Source organism: Hyla sarda, chromosome 10 (assembly GCF_029499605.1).
Source record: "Hyla sarda isolate aHylSar1 chromosome 10, aHylSar1.hap1, whole genome shotgun sequence".
Classification (NCBI taxonomy): Eukaryota; Metazoa; Chordata; class Amphibia; order Anura; family Hylidae; genus Hyla; species Hyla sarda.
Genome location: NC_079198.1, coordinates 67,864,259 through 67,882,495, shown reverse-complemented (window position 1 = coordinate 67,882,495; position 18,237 = coordinate 67,864,259). Strand labels below are relative to the sequence as shown.

Sequence of the window (18,237 nt, the reverse complement as noted above, 5' to 3'; positions counted from 1 at the left end):
AAGGACGCTATTCCCAAATCGGTGGTTCTGGCTATAACCCAGTCACAGCCCTCTCAGTCTCTTCAAAAAGGTCCCTCTACCCTGTCTGACCTTTTCTGGTCAGCAGAGGATTCCACTTCCCATATGATGGAAGGTGTGAAACATGGCAAGTCCTCTCAGAAGAGGCAACATATAAATACCAATTCCCCGCTGGTAAAGCACAAGAAAACAAACAAAAAAGGGGATCAGGTCAATGTTACCGCTTTTTCAAAAAGCAAATTACCTGCTGCTAAAGCAGCGCAACCTTCACCCCTGAGGAGGTACATGCAAAGCGGGCAAATAAGGCTTTAATAGTCAAGCCTAATTCCTAACTCTTCCTCTAGTTCCTCTGAAGCTGACTCAGATGGATCGGACCTTGAAGCAGACTCCTCATATGAGGATATTTCCGATGATGATGAAAATTATTTTGATGGAGGATCAGACAATCCTGTACTCTTAGATGGGTCAGGTACACAATTTTTTGATCCTGGGTTGATCAAACACCCTAGATCCGGTGAGTGGGTACCTGACCCACAAGTGACTAAGTTTTTATCTTTATGGCAAAAAAAGCCACTAGACTAAAAAACTAGAAACAAACTTCATTCAGAGTGCCCTAGACCCACTCTTCCTCAAAAAATTGCAGAAACCCTGGTGAAGTTCCTCTCTAAATAAGGAAAAAACTACAAAAAGGGAATGAACCATTCTTTCAGAACAATCCAAGATGGACTCTGGATCTCTCTGAATCCCTTTGAATCTGCCTCTAACACCGGAGAACTGGTAGATTTAACCCCTCTTAAAGGATGGACTCAGAGAGCAGTTTGCTTGCTCAGAAATGCCAATGTATCAATCTGAACTGAAAGGAAGAGGTCCATTCTTATGCACTTGGATGCACAATTGATCCACTTGGCAACCTCTGAGATTCCTCCTCCCACTGATGGCTCTCTCTTCGGAGAGTGTTTTGTCAAAGAGATAAACAAATATGTGGGTGTTACACCTAGTGCTCCGGCCGGACACACTGGCCGTGAGCTTTCCCCTGCTCTGTCCGCTTCTGCTGGCAGGCCCGGGATTTGCATTGCGGGACGCGCCCACATGCGAATCTCGGGTCATCACTCACCTTCCCTATCAGCCTCTCTGTGTCATCTCTCCTGAGTCAAGATACACCTAACAGCCTGTGTGGTCGAGTCATGCCAGGGGTAGCGACCTGGGTGCCACCTGCCTCAGCAAGACCATCCCACTTTGCAGCGGGTTCTGGTGACAACCAGCGGCACCTTAGACTAAGCTCCCTGGTATGGCTCACGTCATCTTTCACACAGGCCCAGAGGATCTACTGTCACCTGCCTAACAGTGGGGCTGTTTTCTAATTTAGAAAAACTCAAATGTCCTTAAAACGTGTTTTTCAATGATGTTTTTTTGGCTGGGCTGGGAAATGGAGGGGCCGATTTTCCAGCCGGCAACCTTCCCAAAACAGCCAATAATACAGAGGACCCCCACATGTAGATCGCTTCCCACTCCTATCTGCATCCTACACAACTCCTTTCTTCCCACTTGTGGATGCCTGTGGAGGGCTAGAGGACAAAGGACTTTCCCAAAGACCAGACCCACTTCAGGTAAGCAATCTTCTTCCTGTTTCTTCCCATCTACCCTTGGGAGTCTGAATTGCCCATTTTATCCAAGTTTGGGCCCTGATTAACACAGATGCTTGGATTTTAAACACGGTCCAGGAGTATCAAATAGACTTTGTGTGTCATCTGACTAAGTTTCAAAAACCCCATCCTATATTTTTCTCAAAAACAGACCTGGTACAGAGAGCTGGTACACTCAGAGATCAAGGAATTAAGTTCCAAAAGAGCCATAATTCAAATCCTGTGGCAATCCCAGGATTTTCTGAGCAACATTTTTCTTGTGAAAAAGAGAGACGGCGGTCACAGACCAGTCATAAACTTGAAAACTCTCAACAACTTTGTTTCCTATTGCCAATTCAAAATGGAGGGCATTAACCAATTGAGAGATTTATTAATACAACACAATTGGTTGACCAAAGTAGACCTAAAAGATGCCTACATCAAGGTACCTATGCATCCTCTCTCTCTCAACCTTACCTCCACTTTGTATGGGAAGGTCTAAAGTACCAGTTTACAAGTCTTCCATTCAGTCTCTCTTCAACTCCATGGTGCTTTGCAAAGCTATTAAAACCAGTGGTAGCTATGCTCAGATCCAGAGGTCTTCGTCTCATTTTCTATCTAGACAACATCCTCATCATGGCTCAGTCTCGGTCTCTGATTCTACTCCATATTTATTGGACTCTATCTCCTTTTACCAACCTAGGTTTTCTTATCAATCAAGAAAAGTCAATTCTAACTCCGACTAAAGAAATAGAATTTTTGGGTTTTATGATCGATACCCGTTTAGTCATTCTGAGGCTTCCATCCAGGAAGTTGAAACTTATACGGAGAGAAATTTGTTCTCTCCTCAACAAGAATTTAGTATCCTAACGAGCCATCGCTCGCATAGTCGGTCTCTTGTCAACATCAATACAGGCCATATTCCCAGCGCCTCTGCACTACAGGGCTCTTCAGCGCTGGAAACTCATCACTTACAAGACGGGCTACTTTATTCAGGCGAGATAGAATTAACCCCAGATACCAAGGAGGAGCTTCTTTGGTGGCTGCAACATATCCAAAATTGGAATGGGAAGGCCATATTCAATTTTTATCCCAGAGTAGATTATAGAGTCAGATGCCAGTCTCCTCGGCTAGGGAGCTCGCTGCGGACCTTTTTCCACAGGACGAAAGTGGTCCGCAGAAGAGTACTCCCTTAACATCAATTGCCTCTCACTTTTGGCCGATTCCTTTGCCCTCAAAAGCTTCGCGAGAGACAAGTCCCACTGTTACATTCTGCTAAAGATGGGCAACCACTCAGCGGTGCAATATGTAACTCGCCTTGGAGGTATATGATCGAAACGTCTGGCAAATTTTGCCAAAGATTTCTGACATTTCTGTTTGGACAAAGACATAATTCTCAAAGCAGAATACCTTCCAGGGCTCTCCAATACTATTGCAGATTGGAATTCCCGATTTCTGTCAGAAAACAGAGATTGGAGATTAGACCCAACTCTCTTAAACAACTTCAAAATCTTTGGGGTCCTTTTCGGATAGATCTTTTTGCATCTTGTCTGAACCGACAACTTCCCAAGTTCTACAGCTGGCGCCCAGATCCAGAATCCATGGGCACCAATGCCCTCCTCCAAATCTGGCCTTCAGGAACTCTTTATGCGCTTCCCCCATTTGTTCTTATCTCTCCAGTTCTTCTTCTGACAAAAATCGAGAAAACGACCTTAGTACTAATCAGGAATGAGAGAAACAGGCGCTCCATAGAGTAGTAACGTAAGAACCCGTGGTGAAATAATTATTATACAAATAACTTGCTCACTCTGGGTGGTTGTGCAAATTCATACACAACAATGATGTAAGCATAGGATAATAGTAGGTCGACTGCTGCCCTCCGGTAGATATTTGCAGTATAGGATAAGGCTTCAATGGAACCCGGCTCAATCGGTGCTGAACGACCACAACAGGTGAATGGTTCAAAGGAATTTATTTGACCAGAATGCAACACATTTTGCTGTGCATGCGCAGCTTCCTCAGGCGTTGGATTCTGGTCAAATAAATTCCTTTTAACCGTTCACCTGTTGTGGTCGTTCAGCGCCGATTGAGCCGGGTTCCTTTGAAGCCTTATCCTATACTTTAGTACTAATCACACCATTATGGCCAACTCAAACCTGGTTTCCCCAGATACTGGAAATGACAATAGACTACCCACGTGTCCTTCCACTTCATCCTTCCAGTCTCCTGGGCCCTCTAAGGAATCCTCATCCCCTGGTCCAATCAGGGATCTTGTCCTTTGTAGCTTGGCTAATTTCGGTTCAACAATCCCTAATATCGGACTTTCACAATCTGCTAATAGCATCCTCTCTGACACATGGGCTCCGGGTACCCGATCTTCTTACAGATCAGCCTGGAGAATTTGGTCTGATTGGTGCTTGCAACGGGATTTGGATCCCATACTTGCACCTCTAAATGAAGTTATACATTTTCTTTCTGCCTCTTTTGAGGCAGGTAAAGCTTACCAGACGATAAATGTTTATCGTTCTGCTATTTCCTTCTACCATTCTCCCATCTAATCTTTGCCTTTAGGCAAACACCTTCTGGTCTGTAAATTAATGAAAGGGATTCGTTTTTGTAGACCTCCCCTTCCCAGAAATCAATCCACATGGGATATCAACCTTGTTCTAGATTTACTCAATTCCTGGGATGATAATGATACTCTACCCCTAAAGTTTTTATCTTTTAAACTTGCTATGCTTCTATGCCTTATCTCTTTTAATCAAGTTTTAGATGTTCATGCCTTAGACATTTCCCACAGACAATACTTACCTCAAAGGGTAAGATTTTCTATTTTTCGTCACACAAAATCCAATATTTCTTCAGTCTTTTATCCAATGTTCCCTCAACAACAAAAATTAGGTGTTGTCCGTTGTTTAAACTCTTCCTCTTCGAAATCCATCTTTTTCTTAACTTCTTATCTCTTTTTGCAAACCTTATGCTCCGGTATCTTCAGCTACATTATACCGTTGGATTTTACAAGCAATATCTTTAGCCGGAATGGATACTTCCATTTTTAGGGAACACTCTACTAATTGGTAAGCTAATTGGTCTTTCATCCTGACCCTCATGCATCCATGGTTTTGTCTAATTAACTGTTGCTTATATGCATTATTTAATCTTTATTGTCAATTAATTTTATAAAGTATAAGCTTTAAACATGCATAATAGAGTCTCCTCTAAAATTGAAGATTTTTCTGAGTTTTCAGTGAAGGAAAATATAAATTTTATGAAAGACAGGAGACGAACATCCTCTCTCCCTAATGACCCACCCATCTTAACCCCTTAAGGACCAAGCCCATTTTGGCCTAAAGGACCAGAACATTTTTTGCGCATTTGACCACTGTCACTTTAACCATTAATAACTCTGGAATGCTTTTAGTTATCATTCTGATTCCGAGATCGTTTTTTCGTGACATGTTCTACTTTAACATAGTACAGTGGTCCCTCAACAAACGATGGTAATTCGTTCCAAACGACCCATCGTTTGTCGAATCCATCGTAGGTTGAGGGATCCGTGCAATGTAAAGTATAGGAAGCTGTACTCACCTGTCCCCGCCGCTCCGGACCAGGTCCTCACCGCTCCCGATGCTGTCCCAGGGGCTCCCGATGCTGTCCCGCTGCTCCAGTGTCTTCTTCGGGATCCTCCGGCTTCTTCCGCATCTTCTGCAGGGTCCGGGCCTCGCTTTCTGGTGACGTTATTACACTGCTGCGCCGGCGCGGCGTGCGTAGTGACGTAATAACAACGCCGGAAAGCGAGGCCCGGACCCTGGAGAAGATGCGGAAGACGCCGGAGGATCGTGAAGTGGACCCGGAGCAGCGGGAATAGGTAAGCAAGCCTGCCCGAGATGCTTAAACTGCTATCCGACAGCAGCTTAAGCATTTTGCGCTGTCGGATAGCAGTTAATGCGATGGCCCCGACATATAAAAGCATCGTATGTCGATGCTGACATCGACATGCGATGGCCTCTATGCAAGCTGGGAGTTGTAGTTATACAACACCTGAAGGTACACTTTTCCATAGAAAAAATGTGCATAACTACAGCTCCCAGCATGCCCTTTTTACATGCTGGGAGCTGTTGCTAAGCAACAGCAGGAGGCTGTCACTCAGCTCCAACTGCTGATCCACGCCGCCGCATACATGTCAGTCCCTCGCCGCCGCCGCCGCTCCTGGGGCCCCGATCCCAACAGGGATGCCGGGGATCGGGGTCCCCAGCTGCCGGGGTCCTCTTCCCGCACCCGATCACGTCCTCCGGAAGAGGGGCGGAGCGGGTTGCGGGAGTGACACCCGCAGTAGGTGCCCTGATTGCTCGGCCGTTAAACCGGCCAACGAATCAGGGCGATCGTGAGGTGGCACCAGTGCCACCTCACCCCTGCTGGCTATGGCTGTTCGGGGCCATCAGAGACGGCCCCGAACAGCCTGTAATTCCGGGTCACCGGGTCACTGGAAACCCGATTGACCCGGAATCCGCCGCAGATCGCTGGGCTGAATTGTCCCCCCTGGGCGATATGCCGCGATGCCTGCTGAACGATTTCAGCAGGCATCCGGCTCCGGTCCCCAACCGGCTAGCGGTGGGAAACGGATTTCCCACGGGCGTATGGATACGCCCTGTGTCCTTAAGGACTCGGAATGCAGGGCGTATCCATATGCTCTGCGTCCTGAAGAGGTAAATTTTCTTATTCTTTTCAGCCTAGAATGCTTCCATTTATATGGTGAAGTTACCAGTTTGTCTTCATGTTTGGAGGATCAAACTTCAATCAATTTATTCCACTGTTCTTCTGTTCGGTTTTGGATGTCTTAAATTCCCAAGAAAGAAGGAAGTCACATGATTAAGGAGACCCTTTATGACATAGGATGTCATACTATTGGCTATTGATTACATGTTCATTTGTATAATTTATCTAAATTTTTTCTTTCAGTAAATCGTTTTTTATTGCTTGCTGCTGGGAGTAAAAAGAAAGAGTTAAAGCTTAATGTTTGTCTCCTGTCTTTCATAAAATCAAAATTTTCCTTCACTGAAGGCTAGAAAAATCTTCAATTAGAACCTCCCACCAGACTCCTAAACTCAGACTTAAACTACAAATTATGACTAAACTAAAAATTATATTGAATTGTTCCCCATAAAACTTTATATCTACTTGGCTCCTCATGTTCTATAACATGATGTCTGCAGTTCAGACAGCTTGCTCTATGTGATAGGTTTAAAAAAAAAAAGCCTCACCCCCTAAGCTTACTAGCTAAGCCAGCCCCCTTCTTAGTTAGTAAACTGTTAAGATAAGTTTTAGATCACAGGAGGTCCGACCGCCGGGAGCCCCCGTGATCTCATGTATGGGACCCCGACTCTCCCGGAAACTGAGCATTTTGACCCCCACACGACGCGGCTGCTGACATCCCCCCTCCATGTATATCTATTGGAGAGCCGGAGATAGCCAAACGCCCTGTTCCCGGGGAGAGCCGTGGTACGGGTGAGCACGGAGGTCCCAGCGGTTGGACCCCCCACGATCTAAAACGTATCCCCTATCCTTTGCAAAGGCGATACATTTTTCTGTGCAATATATCTCCTTTAATCACAAAAAAATTTTTCCTTTATCATTCACTTCAAGGTTTAGTGTTCCTTCACTTTTAGATTACTTCCTACTACTTTAAAATGTCCATAGCATCATGGAAGGAAAGATAAATAAGGCGAATGCATACAAAATGCATACATGTTAAGCTATCAGCAGTAGATACTATTTTATTGTAAGTCTGCCACAAAATTTGAATTTCTATCCTAGATGCTCAGCAGCTGCTATTTACTCACTGAAAAAATACTTACCCAACATTGCCCCTACATTAAGAATTTGGGCAAATATACAACTCTGGGGAGGATAGGACCCACAAGTGCTGCCAAAAAAAAATAAAGAAAAGATCACATTAGGCAGTAAACTAAAGACATATTTCATATTTTGTAACAATAATGGCAAATCTATAAATCTCTACTGAGGCCCCTATATTCCCTATGGGCAGATCTATACTGAGCATACATTGATGGTATATCCAAGTGAGCTGCAATTACTTTATCAGATAACAATAACCCTTTAAAGACATTGGCCCTGATCTATCAATCTGTCTGAGACAGAAACTGGAGTGATTTTCGCAAGCAAACAATCACAGCTCATGTTTTATATTTTAGGGAGCTCTGGTATAATGAAAGCTGAGCAGTGATTGGTTGCTTGGGAAAATCACTCCAGTTTCTGTCTCAGACAGATTGATAAATCAGGGCCATTGTATACTCTTGCAAGCATTATCTTATCATTCCAATGAACCTAAAAATAAAAAATGAATATACTTTGCAAATTCCTTATTAATAATGTCCTACAATTTTTGTCTACAGATGCTATGAAAGCAGATATGTCTCCATGGTAACAGACTACAAACAAGCTGTGTGCAATCTGAACCTATAGTCATACTGCATTCGATCAGTCTTATACTTATCGATTATATATATATTAGGTAGATTATGAAGAAATAGGGTACAGATTGAAATGAGTATGACCACAGAACCAGACTACACAAGTTAGGCACAAACCAGGCAATCTATGTGGCTAGAACTTATGGGGTAAAGACTTTATTATGTGGCTGACACTCAGAAGGCAAACAACACAATTGGGCAAAGTATTTCACTTCCATTTCAACCCTTAGGGTATGTTCACACTGAGGAATTGGAGCGGAAATCAAGCAGAAATTTTCTGCCTCAAAATATTGTTACTTTTCCACAAGAACCCACAGAGATTTCGCGTGGAATTGGCGCAGAAATCGCGCGGAATTAGCACGGAATTCCGCACGGAAATGCAGGTTTCATGCGGAGGAGGAGTATCAAGTATTTTTATTCATAAAAAATGACCCGGATTCCGTGTGGAAATGCTTCTGACTGAAAAAAACAAAAAACATTGATCTCTATGGGAGAACAATGCTGATTCCGCCTGAAAGAAAGAACATGTTCTTTCTTCAAGCGGAACAGACTTCCTTGTTAGAATTCTGCACAACTCTGTGGGGGTTTTCACTGCTGAATGATTTGGAGGGGAATAAGCAAGCAGAATTACTTGTGGAAATTCCTCTCCAATTCCTCAGTGTGAACATACCCTTACTTGTATATACTTTTTAAGTAGTTCACAAGCAGTATTTCATACACAAGTAATTAGGTAAGTTTAATTTTTATCGAAGTCGTTTTTAAGGAGGAAACAAAATTGTTATTATACTTTAACCCTGTGTTTTCTATCTATGCCCCTGATACTAAATGTATTGTGTGTAAGTTTATATATAATCACCTGATAAAAGGAAAACTTTCTCCCACGCTGACTGAGCCATTGTACACAGCTATTATATACCTAGAGAAAGAAGAAAACATGAGAAGTTAGAACAGTAAGAGTCTAATGTGGATTGATATTAAATAGGAAGCCATGCAAATGTCCACATACCAGGACCCACAAGACTTACAGAACTAGAGGCCAAACACTTTAGATTTTTTTTAGCAGCCTTACTTCATTTATGTAGAAAACTTCTAAGTTGGTCTCAAGAAATCTACAGTATTATGGTAGAAAGAAATAAAAGCAAAAACCACAGAATGCTGGGCTGATTCTAAATATACCTCTTTCAAGCTGCTATTTTTCTGATATAGAACTCCAAATTCCCTTCATTTCCAGAGTTACAGATGTATGCTTCCAAAACTTGTTGTAAACCAGACACATACCGAGATGTAATGGGAGATGTTAAAGGACAACTGTAGCCATAACAACTTATACTCTATATATAGGATAGGGGATAAGTGTTTGATCACGGGGGGTTTAACCGCTGGGACCCTCCGTGATCTGGCATTACCGCTCTGTGAGAGCGGCTAATGCACATAGCGTCGACCCCACTGAGGTCGACACTACACCCCCTCCCCATACAGCTCTATGGGAGAGATGGGGAGGCACGAATGCTGCCTCCCCACCTCTCCCATAGAACTACATGTAGAAGGCGTGTTGGCCGCGGCGTCATGCTGCAGCCAGCATGTCTCCTGCATGGGAGAGCCAGGGCCCCATACAGGAGATCACAGGGGGTCCCGCAATCAGACACTTATCCCCTATCCTGTGGATAAGTTGTAATGGCTGAATATTTCCTTTAAACACAAAAAGTGTATAAAAGGCAAAGTGTAAAATGCAAGTATTGTATAGAATGCAATGTGGCTTTTGGTATAAAGAATGAAATGGCTGGTTTTATTTGACAATGCTTTCCTTAGGCACTGTATAGAATTATAATCACTATTTAGGTCATAAAATGGCCTTTATTAAAAGAGATGTTTATGAAAATTTAAGAAGAAATATGTTGCAAAAAGGCTTTTATTGACTCCTGACTACCTAGGGCCTCTGCATGTTATCTCTACCACCTTGCAACCTCCAGGTACTGACCCAGCCTGTGTTCTCTAGTCCCTAGGTTAGGGAGGGATTGTGTCAGGGGTAGGGGTTGTTTTTATCAAATCAAGTTCTCCAAGTAGGCAGGGAGAGAGGGTTCAGGTCAGAGTAGGGCTTCACTTTATACCTGGCCATTATTGCCTCAAAACATTACTGGTGGAAGTATTTTACACTTTATGCCATCTTTTTGCATTACCAAAGACTCGTGAATGACATGACAATAAAAATGTCACTGGCAGCATCACCGGAGGTGATATTTTACACTTTGCAAGTTTGCCTGTTGGCATCACATAAAAATAGTAGGAAATGTGTAAAATACAAAACATTTTGGGCATTCTATAGATTGCCTAGAACTCTATGATGGAAAATGTGGAACACATAAAGTCTGGAGGACAATAAATCCACAGAAAAAAAAAAAACCAAAAGGTGCAGTGTCCAGATAAAAGATAAACTTTACTGTAATTCAACTTACACAATCCATATTCCAACTGTGCCCCATATTGTTAGGAATATCGGTAAGAGAGCCCAGGCCCACATGTCAACAACAAGAAAACTAAAAATGGAAAAAGAGATAATTAGGAGTTAATTTTATCATCACATATAAAAGTATCTGCATACAGATTGACTAATAGACTGCATGCAATATACACTGATCTAGTACAGTCTATGTGCATTGTAAGATGACAAAGAAATCTCAAAAACCTGAAGAGGTTGTCCAAGAGTTTAGAAAAATAAATTACTTTGATAAAATATATTTGATAAAAAAGAAAGACAACATGAATCAGCTGTTAAAGGGGTTATCCAGGAAAAAACTTTTTTTTATATATCAACTGGCTCCAGAAAGCTAAACAGATTTGTAAATGACTTCTATTAAAAAATCTTAATCCTTTCAGTATTTATGAGTTGCTGAAGTTGAATTGTTCTTTTCTGTCTAAGTCCTCTCTGATGACACCTGTCTCAAGAACTGTCCAGAGTAGAAGCAAATCCCCATAGCAAACCTCTTCTACTCTGTGTAGTTCCAGAGACAAGCAGAGATGTCAGCAGAGAGCACTGTTGCCAGACAGAAAAGAACAACTCAACTTCAGCTGCTGATAATTATTGGAAGGATTAAGATTTTTTAATAGATGTACATTACAAATCTGTTTAACTTTCTGGAGCCAGTTGATATAAAAAAAAGTTTTTTCCTGGAATAATCCTTTAAATCCTCTCTCTCTCCAGCTCCCACAGCTCTCCCCAATCTTCCTTTCTTTGCCTAAAGTAATGATGACCTATAAATACATTAGGCTACTACTGACTCATAACACGTCTTGGCTACTACCAGTAACTCATGCCTGTGCTCATCAGTAAGTGCTCTGTGGGAAGGGGAATCCTCTCACACTTTACTCTTTAGAGCTAAGAATTGGGCATCACATCTGTTGATGTGGCACAGGGTCAGCTAAGAGGTTCTGCATCCTCTTGATTCATTTTTACAGGACCCCCTTGTACTGGCCAGGCTTTTAATTCCAGCGTTCCTGCACATGCCTACTCGTGAGTCTCATTAAACGGTTCAATTACTGTAGATCTCTCTCAAGCACTGCTGCAGTTCTGTTGACTCTCACTGTCCAGGCCTCCTATCATTCTCCATTCTCATAGCTCCCAAAACATATTGGGGGAGATTTATGAAAAAACTGTGCAGAGGAAGAATGGTGCAGTTGCCCATGGCAACCAATTAGATTGCTTCTTTCATTTTTAAAGAGACCTGTGAAAAATGAAATAAGTACACTGATTGGTTGCTATGGGCAACTGCACCACTCTTCCTCTACACATGTTTTCATAAATCTCCCCCATTGTCTCCCAAAATTCATTGTCAGTAGTGGTTGTTGCAGTACAACACTACTCATATAATATTGACAGTGCTCTCAGGCAACTGCTTTCAACCTAAAATGAAGGTATAAACCCAAAATAGACACCAGGATCAGCATTTCTGTCCTACTACAGGGACAGGAAAAAAAAAACCTGTGATACCTTCAGGAGAGTTCTCTGTGATCCCTGTGGGGCACAGGTTCCAAGTGTGGCCAAGACACACACCCCAAATACAAACAAAAGAATTACAGCAGCACACTGCTATCGCTAAGAAATATGTGTAATATAACACTTTCTTTCGTTGCAACACAGCTAAAGAGAAAAATAGAGGTTCTTACCATTTGGCCAAAAAGTGTGTACCATCCCACCATGATAAGGTAACCTCATTTGGGATGGACCCTACATTATAGATATGCCTCTCTTGGGCTAGCCCTAAGCCTACAATTTCTGGGCATGTAAGATCCAGCTATTCCCTACTATTCCCTATACCCAGTGGAATGGTTGGAGGGCACGAACCAAGAACCTCTAAGAACCTCTTTTTTTTCTCTATGGCAGTATTACAATGAAAAAAGTGTTATATTACACATATATCTTATCTGTAGCAGTGTGCTACTGTAATTCTTTTGTCTGTACTTGTAGTTCAGCTGCAGCAGCTTGCACTTGTGTACTTGATATATATAATGGTTGTGTAGGATGTGGGGAACAATTTTTGCATTTTAGTTTACAAGACACACAACCCAAAATAAATATATTTTTACAATCTTTTAGGTAACCCTAGCATACAATAATTTTTTTTAAAGGAATCACTTATACTCCCTTACAACATTTCTTAAAGGGGTACTCCGGAGAAAACTAAAGATTTTTAAATCATCTGGTGGCAGAATATACAGATCTGTAAATTGCTTCTATTTAAAAATCTTAATCCTTCCAGTACTTATCAGCTGCTGTATGCTTCAGAGGAAGTTGTGCAGTTATTTCCAGTCTGACCACAGTCCTCTCTGCTGACACCTCTGTCCATGTCAGGTACTATCTAGAGCACTGACAAATCCCAATAGAAAACCTGTCTTGCTCTGGACAGTTCCTGATACGGACAGAGATTGCAGCATAGACCACTGTCATCAGATTGGAAAGAATTACATACTTTCTCTGATAAGAACAAAATGTGCTTAGAGGTCAGTGTAATAAACAGCTGAATGACAACTAATAAAGCTGTGTAATAGCACATATGGGACGTTTTCCTCAGATTTCTGAGAAACCTGCATAACTAATGTATATCCTGTATAAAATTACATACCATCAATATGCAGCTGCTGGGGCTAGACCCTGGGACCCCAAAGATCAGTAGAAAGCAACATTGCAGCCAGTAAACATTTCTTCATTGTTTTTCTATTCACAGTGGCAATTGTGGACACACTGCAGTGGCAAAATAAACATTAGAGGTACTGGAGTCCTGTTGTTCTACTGATTGGAGATTGTCCATGAACCCTATGAATAGTCCATCATTTGCTGAGGTTTTCCAGTAAAATGCGGTGAAATTCTCAACTGTGTAATTTCAAGCCTTAAAGGGGTACTCTACCCCTAGACATCTTATCCCCTATCCAAAGGATAGGGGATAAGATTTCTGATTGCGGGGGTCCTGCCACTGGGAACCCCTGCAATGTCTCCTGCAGCACCCCCTGTCATCTGGTGCACGGAGCAAGCATTGCTATGTATTTACCTGGTGTCCTGACATAAAGGGTGCGCATGCGCTAAGGTACAAAAAAACTTTAACAACATGTGATCACATGACGTCTCACGTGACCTTGGTCACGTGAGACGCCCTTATTCCTGGATACGGCATTACTGCGCTTGACAGCATACATCTAATAGAGGAGATCATGTGACCACTTGCTGGTCACATGGTCTGTACTCATGACGCACGCGTAGCGGAAGTGGGTGGCGGAGGCGGAAGTCCACGCCGGCTCCACTACACACAGCGTGGTTGACCCTCAATGGCCTCACCTGACAGGTATTATTTAATATATTATGCTGATATAAAAGACCCTGAGGGCAGGTAGACTACAACACCCCTGAGGAAGTCACAAACGGTGACGGAACGCGTGGGGCTTTAGGGGTCCCGTCCCGCTCTCTATCCTTTTGGCTCCTTTGTTCTGTGGTCGCTGTGCACTGGTGATATGCATTTATATACCTTCTCTTTGTACATCGTATTTTCCTTTTCATTATATTCAGGATAATTTATTCGGTGACATAGTTTGATGTTGCATGTGTATTATCTCATTAGTTAGCACCACTGCTTGAGCCATTGCATTGTATTATAGAGGGACGGGACTTTGGTGAGAAGGGGGTTCATGGCCCCTCTCCCATGTTGTAGAGGTGGCTCAATTAAGAGCCTTTTAATTGTTTTTAGCTCTTTCTGTCTTTTTTCATATGTATTTGATATCTAATAAAATAAAACATGTTAATTATATGAATATTGATCCTGTGGTGTGCACTCTTCACAGTAAAACTTTACCCTTGTATAGAAAGCTCTTTGCTTACTGAGTAGTAGCACCCACTGTATGAATTGGTGAGCCCCCCTATTTTTGCATTGATTTCTAAGAGTTTTTTTGGTGGATCTTTTATCCACCTTTTTCTAGGGAAGGAGCTCCCGTTTATTGTTTTGGTTTATTATTACCAAATTGGTTTGAGGCATAGTGGCAATAGTCCTTCATCGTGTTGTTGTGGTGTGTGTTTTCTCTACACAACTCAGATTTGTTAACATGGAGGCCAGGGAGGCATTATGGAGTAGCCAAGTTGGCTCAGTCTTCAGTGTGGATCCAGATAAAGCTATGGACAAGGATTTTGCCCAATTAAGTCGAGATATTATTGAGACACAGAAACATATCACACGTCTATGGTGGAATATTAAAAGTCTAGAAGAGTATGTTCGACTAGGGATTTACCCTAGGGGGCTCAGGGTGCAGATTTTCCCAGCGTGGGAAGTAACCCCCGAATTCAAAACCATATGGGAATCAGGATTGGCTAGATGCTCCGTAATTATCATTGAGATGCTTATTAAACATGATAGAGAGTTGTTGAAAAACATCAAGGAGAAACTAATTGAATTGGAGATGCAACTTTTGACCTGGGATAAAGAGAAATTGGTATTACCATTTCAGGAGAAGCTCAGGAGTATGATGGACAAATTTGAGAAAGAGATCATGGAGGGGAAGAGAAGTAAGTTCAGCAGAGATCGTGGAGACTATGATCGACAGGATGTCTATAGATGGCAACATAGAGGCAATCGTAGATATTGGAAAAGGAGTAATGCAGCGAACAGTAACATTGTAGAACAGGGAGATTTGAATAGGGAGGCGAGTAGTAGTGATTTTTTATCAACAGAGGCAAGCGACACAGACGGAGGACCCGAAGGGGGAAACGTAAACCCCAAAAAAAGAGCACCCCGACATCGGGCACCCACCTCCACCTACCGCAAGAAATACAGATAGATGCAATAAGCACTACGGGGGTGGCGGCAGCAGTGGAAGGGGATGGGGGCTTTGATGTTCAGGGGGACCAGGACCAACAAGAACAATTACAGATTCTGAATCTTTCTTCACATAGACTCACCGATTCAGAAATGTCAGTATTGAGTAGAGGACTAACTTTCTCACCAATGAGGAAACTGGACAAATTTGATTTCATTAAGGATACCTATTTGTTTTGCAGAAAAATAGTATTGAAGCTGCTACATGATAAGCCTATGATGTCGTCAAGTCTGGAACGAGATGATCGAGAGATATTGCGTGACCTCATGGACCTTTTGGAGGAGAACCAAACAGGTACACAATCCGGAAGTCGCTGCCCCTGCACTAAACCTTCTAGAACAGCCCCCCCTTTCTCTCTGTTCCCTACTGTCCAGGTGTTTTTCCAGACGATCATGGAAGCAGTATGTAAACTACCCAATAATTGTGTTTCAGGGAGGAACTTGACCAGAGAGGAACAGCAAGCGATAAATGATCTGAAGAATAACAAGGACTTCCTGATTAAGGAAGCTGATAAAGGCGGAAACGTTGTCCTGTGGCCCTTAGACAAATATATTTGTGAGGCATTGAGACAGCTGAATGACCGGAACTATTATCAACAATTACCATCAGACCCAACGGACTACTTCCAAAGGAGGTTCACACACATTCTTGACTCAGCCCTGGAATACGGAGTAATATCTAAAAAGGAACTTGAATACCTGCAGGTAAAAGAGCCACGTATTGCAACATTCTATATGCTCCCTAAGGTACACAAAAACAGGGAAAATCCACCTGGAAGACCAATTATTTCAGGGATAGGAAGCCTATGTGAAAGAGCTACTACCTACATTGATTTTTCTCTGCAGCCCCTGGTAACAGCACTACCATCATATTTGAGAGATTCTCTACACCTGATGCAAATGATTAAGGACATACAAATCCCGAAAGGAACATTATTAGTTACATGTGACGTAGAATCACTGTACTCCAATATCGGACACCAAGATGGCATCTGTGCAATTACATACTACTTGGAACAACAGGTAAACCGGGACATACAGTTTGATTCTTTTTTGATCACGCTTCTGGATTTTGTTCTACATCATAATTTCTTTACCTTTGACAACAAATTTTTTTTACAGATATCAGGCACGGCGATGGGCGCACGTTGTGCCCCCTCCTATGCCAACCTCTTTATGGGTTGGTGGGAGGGGACACACGTGTACCCATCGCCCTATTTTCATCATGTACTCAAATGGTTTAGGTTCATAGATGATATTTTGTTTCTTTGGACAGGTACACAGGAAGAATGTTTGGAATTTATTTCTTTTCTTAATCAGAACAACGTCAATGTAAGACTGACGCACACTATCTCCCCTTGGGCAGTGGAATTTCTGGATCTTCGAATAGAGGTGAGCAACGGGCATTTAGAGACTAATCTATACCGGAAGAGCACAGCTACCAATAGTTTGCTGCATTACTCCTCTTTTCACCCTAGACACACCTTGAGGGGGATCCCTACCGGACAATTTCTGCGTGTGAGAAGAAACTGTAGCCGACCCCAAGATTTCAAAGTACAGGCTTTGGACCTTACTAACAGATTCAAAAAGAGGGGATACCCGAAAAGTATTATATCCCAGGCCTACCAAAGGGCTAATGGCATTGAGAGAAGAGCACTCCTTGAGGGGACTTCTAAAAGACTGGAGGATAACACTATAAGATTTGTGGCCACATATAACAACCAGTGGCAGGACATCAGGAAGATATTAGGTGAGAACTGGAACATTTTGCTATCAGATAACCAGGTTAGAAATGTGATACCTGAGAGACCAATGTTGGTCTCAAGAAGAGCGCCAAACTTGAGGGATTTATTAACAAGGAGCCACTTTCAGAGACCCACAAGAACTCTAGGCCGGGGTTTTAAACATCATGGATCATATCCGTGTGGAGATTGTACTGCCTGTCAATTTATGACACCTAAGCAAGTATTTACCAATCCACGAAATGGAAAAAGCTACCATCTAAAAAATTACATCAACTGTAAAACATCACAGGTCATATATACCATCATTTGCCCTTGTGGTAAACTATATGTGGGACAAACAGGACAACAGCTTAGAAAAAGAATACAGAAGCATCTATCCACCATAGCATTGGCTCGTCGAGATAAAGACAGATTCAAAACCCTGACAACCGTGGCAAACCACTTTTTGGAACATCATGGAGGACGCCCATATGGCTTACAGGTTATCGGCTTGGAAAGAATTATGACAAATATGAGAGGAGGACCCATTACCCAAAGATTACTACAAGTAGAATCCAAATGGATTTTCGAATTGGGAACAGTGTCTCCCTGGGGCATGAACGAGGACCTACTGTTTACTGGCTTTTTGGGTGAGTGAGGAGCTGTCATTACTGTGGCTATTCTGTTATATGTGTGTGTTCACACATCCAATTATGTGGTATGGGTGTGCGTTTTTACGGACACTCATGCATAGATCCTTTGGAGAGATTGTACACTTTTATGTTTCAGGTCGACGATCATTCAGGCACTTTCCAGTAGGGATGACTTAAAGTGATATCAAGTTTACATGTCACTCATTCTCAACAGGCAAGTATGGGTTTGCAGTGTAGTGGGTTGGTTTGGGGAGGTTGTTTTAGAGGAGGGGGGTTAGTGGCTTTTTGTGTGTTGGGGAGGGGTTTTTTGTGGGGGGGGGGGGGGGGGGGGCGGGGGAGGGGGCACCGCACCATTCATGGAGATCAGGGAGGACATTAGT

The 18,237-nt window shown here is 42.6% G+C and overlaps 1 protein-coding gene and 1 long non-coding RNA gene across 7 annotated transcripts in view; one reads left to right on the top strand and one right to left on the bottom strand.

The window, feature by feature from the left end:
- Positions 1 to 18,237, bottom strand: part of TMEM150B (transmembrane protein 150B) — a 69,002-nt gene that overhangs the window by 15,882 nt on the left and 34,883 nt on the right. For 4 of the 5 annotated variants that reach the window (XM_056542300.1, XM_056542298.1, XM_056542299.1 and 1 more), the window contains 3 exons: positions 10,585 to 10,665; positions 8,988 to 9,047; positions 7,496 to 7,563 (listed from right to left, as the gene is read on the bottom strand). In XM_056542300.1, the coding sequence (XP_056398275.1) occupies positions 7,496 to 7,563; positions 8,988 to 9,047; positions 10,585 to 10,649 (193 nt within the window). In that variant the 5' untranslated portion in view covers positions 10,650 to 10,665. Of the gene's footprint in view, positions 1 to 7,495; positions 7,564 to 8,987; positions 9,048 to 10,584; positions 10,666 to 13,248; positions 13,379 to 18,237 lie in introns of those variants that run through there. The other variant, XM_056542301.1, reaches the window with a different exon arrangement.
- Positions 16,015 to 18,063, top strand: LOC130293509 (uncharacterized). 2 transcript variants are annotated; one of them, XR_008848229.1, is made up of 4 exons: positions 16,015 to 16,185; positions 16,327 to 16,503; positions 16,757 to 16,872; positions 16,959 to 18,063. It is a non-coding gene; the product is annotated as an uncharacterized LOC130293509 (long non-coding RNA). The 2 variants fall into 2 exon arrangements; XR_008848228.1 differs by lacking the exon at positions 16,015 to 16,185 and having other exon boundaries at positions 16,261 to 16,503.